Below are 5,710 nucleotides of genomic sequence, written 5' to 3'. Positions count from 1 at the left end.
ATAACGTAGCAAGAGATCTTTTGTTAAATGCTTTAGCCTCTCCCGTCACTAGAAAATTCAATGTCATCAAACAAATGTCGAATCTGAAACTTGATTACAATACAGAACCGTTTGAGTACATAGGGAAAATTAATTCTATTTGCGGATCCATTAGCGCTTTAAAAATAACCTTAGAGGATATTTTACAGTATTTTGCCTGGCATGGTTTGAATGAGAACTTCCAATCTCATTTAATTCATATCACCAACGAAACCAGGCCATCTTTGAATCAGATAGCAGATAAATTTTTTGAAGCCACTGAAAGGTATTTAACCAGTCAACGACAGTATAAAATTAAGCAGAAAGCAAGAGAACTTTGTCCTAACAGAGCTACAAGTTTTGCTGCAAATGTTGATTACCAAACAGCCCCGTCCCTGAACGTTTTCAAAGTGTGTCCTTTATGTAATGAGGATGGTGACTCCTCACATCCCATTCACAAATGTGAAAAGTATCCTGAACCTAGGTTAAAAATCAACAAGCTAAGAAATTTGAAGGCTTGTATAAAATGCGGCAGGTTGGATCATAATGAGGATACCTGCAAATTTCACTTCCGGAAACGTTGCGATTGTGGCGCTTGGCACTTCAGATTTCTATGCATGGGCCAAGAAACCAGTGGAGTCCTGAGGGATAGTGGTCAAGGTAATGTAAAATTGAAAAAGGAAAATTCTAAACAAAGTGATCGAGTTGTGAAGGAGAGTAATTCAAGCATGATATTTGTTGAGAGATTTTCTGAGTCGTTCAAAGTCACAGACTGTAGCCACGCAATACTTCCTACCTTTTCTTGCATCCTTCAGGGAGAGACAAAGATTCGTTGCATGAGGGACAGCGGGTGTCAGTCAAACTTCATATTAGAGGAGAGGGCAAAGTATGAAAACTTGCCTGTCATAAATTCTGATCTCAGAATCAAAATCAATGGATTTAACTCTTCCAAAGTTTATCATACAAAGTCTTACAAAGTGCCTTTGACGATTGGAGATCATATTTACGAGATTGAAGCAACGGGTGTGCCATCTATTCACACTTCATTGAAATTGCCTGGCTTGCAGAAAATTGTTCGGGAATTTATGAACAGGGGATATTCCTTGGCGGATGACTTCTTGAAGGACGGAAAAGATGAAATTAATAACATAGATTTTATTCTCGGGTCAAATTTTGCTTATTGTCTTCCTGAAACAACAGTTTCATTTGGGGGTAATGAGAATGATGCACTGTCGGTTTATTCCTTGACTGCTGCAGGTGTAATGCTAGTGGGTAACACAGATCAAATTAGGAGCAATTTGAAGCACCTCCCTCCTTGCTTTGGGGAAGAACAGACAAAAGCTGAAGTGCCTTTGTATACATGTGAGGATCTTGCCCTTTCAAGTCATAATTCTTTAGATCCTCTCCTAGATTGTGATGATCTGACAGAAAGTGAAGGCAGGATAGCAATAGTGAACGATGCGGGGAGAATCAATTATGCTTCCTTGGAAAGAGCTACTCAAGAGATCCTTGATAAGTGTTGTACAGATACCTTGAATTATGACACGCAAATATTTCCCGGTAAGGTAGTTGAAAACGAAAGAATAATAAATTATGTTCTTCAAAATACAAGGCGTAACGAAGACGGCAGGTTAATTATGCCACTAATCTGGAATCACAAAGTGAAACATTTGCTAGGGCAAAATAAAACTCTAGCTACTAAAATTCTAAATTCAAATTTCCAAAGATACTCTAAGGGTGATGGAGTAAAGTTGAAATTAATCGACCAATGCTTTAGAGAGCAATCTGAACAAGGCATTATAGAAAGAATTGACAACCTTGATCAGTACTTGGAGGAAAATCCAAATCACAGTTTCTTGGCCCACATGGCAGTATTTAAACCAGAACGTGACACTACAAAATGTCGAGTAGTATTTTTATCTAATTTATGTGAAAATAATCCTTTACAGGGAGTAACCATGAGTCACAATCAAGCCATGTTGAGTGGACCTTGTTTGAACCAAAAGATCACCACAGCTTTATTACAGCTACGCTTTGATTCCAAACTCCTGTGTTTTGATATTAAAAAAGCCTTTCTCAACATATGCCTCTCTGATCTAGATTCCAGCAAGTTACTTTTTCTATGGCATCGTAATGTACAAAAAGGAGATTACAGTGTTGTTGCATATCGTAGCTTAAGACTTCCATTTGGTCTTGTTTGTTCCCCTTGCATATTATTACTTGGACTTTATAAGATTTTGATGATTGACACTGATGATGATGACCAGGTAAATTTGCTTAAAAGACACATTTATTCATTAATATATATGGATAATGGCAGTATTACTGCAAATAATAGTGAAAAATTGAAGTGGGCCTTTCAAGAGTTAAAAGGAATATTTGAGCCCTATATATTTTATCTTCAGCAGTTTGTAACAAATGATACTGAAATTCAAGAGGAAATTGATAACAGCTCTGGCGAGAAAACTAGCAGATCAGTCAAATTATTGGGGCTCTTATGGGATCGAGTTGATGATACCCTATCCACTAAGCCTCTAGTTTTAGATGGTGAGGCAAATACAAAGAGGAATGTTTTGAAAACTATTGCCAGTCACTATGACGTATTTGGCTTTACTTTGCCCATTCTAAATCGAGCACGGCTCTTTCTACATAAATTACAATGTGATTCGTCCTATACCTGGGACTCCAAATTGCCGGATGTAGAAATTAAAGAATGGAGAAACATATGTCGACAAGCAAATTCCTCTCCCAGCCTCGGAATTAGAAGATTTGTTGGCCAGAGAAATGGAGAATATAAACTGATTGCCTTTACAGATAGTAGTAAGGATATATACGGAACTGTTATCTTTATTCAGGATATCCAGTCATTAGAAGTGAACTTTGTTCTAGCTAAGAACCGTTTTGTGAATAAGCAATTATCTGGGAAGAGCATGCCTTCCCTTGAGTTTCAGGCCATTACTTTGGGTGCAGAAGTGTTAATAGATACCTATAAGGAATTAACTGGGCCCTCATGTGTTGAAGCAATCAACATCAAAGAACTCGATTTGTTTTCTGATAGCTTGGTATCCTTATCCTGGATTAATTCCTATTGTTATAAATTAGATAAGATGCATAAACACAGCACCTTTATCCGTAATAGGTTAGAACATTTAATTACCTTGTGTGAGATGCATCCTATAAGATTTCAATTTGTTTCAGGTATTGAAAATCCAGCTGACCTTGTCACTCGTGTAGCTTCATATAAAACTACCGTTAAGTCTAATTTCCTCTCTGGGCCAGTGTTTTTGAAAGAATCTGCTAACTTCTATTCAAGTCGCAGTGATATAATGAATTTCATTGTACCAAACCCCAGGGCAAAATCAGGGGATGTTGTTTCGGAGAATTACAATCAAATTAATTTCGGCTCCACCGAAGAGGAATGTGCAGAACATTTAGCATCAACAGTTGGGTGTTCTGCGTCTTTCAAATCCGGCCAAATTATTACTGGTGCAGCCGGTAAGGGAGAACCAGAGCACTTGGTGACTGTAAACAAATTTTCCAGTTTGTCTAGGCTTGTATCTGTTTATAGGTACGTGTTTAAGTTTATTGAGAGCCTAAAATGCAAACTTTACTCCAGGTATCCTGAGAGGTATGGAAACCTGAGAGTTCTTGACGAAAACTTGTATGCCAAGGCAATGAATTACATAATTAGAATAGAACAGCACATTTATTTTCCCGAGATATTCAGGTATTTTGACAGTGGTTCTACGTTCGTTAAAGATATCCCAAACATTGTTAACCAACTCAATGTATATCCTGATAATGAGGGAATTCTAAGAGTGAAAAGCAAATTCTCAAGATGGAAAAATGATAAGAATTACAGATTTCCTGTTTTGCTTCCTAAGGATAGCTACATCACAAAATTAATTGTTTTAGATTTGCATGAGAAAATGTATCACTCAGGCTGTTACAAGGTTTTGTCTGAATTAAGAAGACAATTTTGGATTCCACACTGTTTCTCTGTTGTGAAACGCATCCTGCAAGAATGCATACTTTGTAGAAAACTGAAGCAGAGAGCTATTAAACTAAATCAATCTCCCTACAGGTTATTCAGACAAGAACCACCTAGTGTTCCCTTTCGTACAATATTCATAGATCACATAGGCCCTTACTTTGTACTTTACAATGGCAAAAAGGTGAAAGTCTGGATTCTTTGCATAACTTGCCTCTGGTCTAGGGCTATTAATTTAAAAGTTTGTCTTGACATGACCTCAGGTGAGTTCATTAGAGCTTTACAGCTTCATTCATTTGAATATGGAGTGCCTGAATTATGTTTATCTGATCTTGGTTCATCCTTAGTTGCAGGAGCTAACATAATTACTGACTTTCTGAATGATCCAGAAACCCAGAATTTTTTTGAAGAACAAGGAGTACGGCCATTAAAATTTGAGCAATATTTTAAAGGCCATCATCCTCTTGGGGGATTAGTGGAAGTATGTGTGAAAATGGTCCGTCAGTTGCTTCGTTGCTCAATCAAGAAAAATGTTCTTCAATACAGAGATTTTGAGTTTGTGGTTTCACAAACTATTCACCTGGTTAATCGAAGGCCTATTGCTTTCTCGGAAGGTCTAAGAGATACCAGTGATGACGTAATTCCAGACCCTATTACCCCAGAGAAGTTAATACATGGCTTGGACTTAATATCTTTGAATCTTATTCCAGCCATGCAGCCGCTTCCCACTAGCAATGATCCTGATTGGTCTTTAAACACTGACCCTATTGATACCATAAGAACAAGTTATGAGAAACTGAAGAAAGTGCGCACACATTTGATAGAAACCTACAATGCAGAATTTTTGAATAATTTGATGACTCAGGCTGTCAATGATAAAAGTAGATATAAGCCGGTTACCCACAAAAAATTACAGGTAGGGGACATTGTACTGATAAAAGAGGAGAATTGCAAACCTACCAATTTCCCATTGGCAGTTGTTAAAGACGTTAAAACTAACGTACTTGATGAAGTAACTGACGCTGTTCTGCTTAAAGGTAAAAACAGGGAGATGGTTCGACGCCACGTCACCTCTTTAATCCCTATATTAACGCGCCAGGAAATGTCACAATCAAATATTAAAACATTGAAAGATCATATTTCTGTTAATACTACTGATCCCACGGCAAACTTGGGGGAAGATAAGCCTCAGAAAAAAGAGAGGCCCAAGAGGAAAGCTGCTTTGCAAAGCAGGCAAAAGACTCTAGGTATGATCAGTGACATTTGAAGAACCTTTCAGGAACATAACTGTATATAATTGGGTTTATTAACTGTACATAATTTTGCTCCTTTCACAATTATATATATATATATATATATATATATTTCTATATATATATAATTTGGGATTAGTCCTACATTTACTAAGGATAGAAATGTAGAACCCTTGGCCTGGAATGTAAAAGAAAAGGCTGAATTTTTTCTAGTTATTCCAGAGTTCTACATTTAACAAAATTTAAATGTAGAACCTTTGGTGTGGAGTGTAAAGAAATATCTTTATGTTTTTCGTATATTTCTGTTTGTACTAAAAAGTACTTTGTCTTTTGTTTACTTTGGTGGTGGTTGGAACTATGGGCATTTGTTTAATGGTAATTTGTTTTATAACTATATGATAATTTGCGACTTTGTTTACTATTGAGCCTGAATAGTTCTTTAAACTGA

The 5,710-nt window shown here is 36.8% G+C and overlaps 1 protein-coding gene across 1 annotated transcript; it reads left to right on the top strand.

Annotated features, from left to right (window-relative positions):
* Positions 1–2,754: 2,754 nt before the first annotated feature.
* LOC137629230 (uncharacterized) lies at positions 2,755–5,276 on the top strand. The gene has a single exon (XM_068360493.1). It carries the CDS (start codon positions 2,949–2,951, stop codon positions 5,274–5,276), a length of 2,328 nt encoding a protein of 775 aa, XP_068216594.1. The 5' UTR covers positions 2,755–2,948.
* Positions 5,277–5,710: the final 434 nt, after the last annotated feature.

This window comes from Palaemon carinicauda, chromosome 37, assembly GCF_036898095.1.
Source record: "Palaemon carinicauda isolate YSFRI2023 chromosome 37, ASM3689809v2, whole genome shotgun sequence".
NCBI lineage: Eukaryota > Metazoa > Arthropoda > Malacostraca > Decapoda > Palaemonidae > Palaemon > Palaemon carinicauda.
Note: the sequence above shows the minus strand (reverse complement) of the source record. Positions and strands in the feature narration are given on the sequence as shown.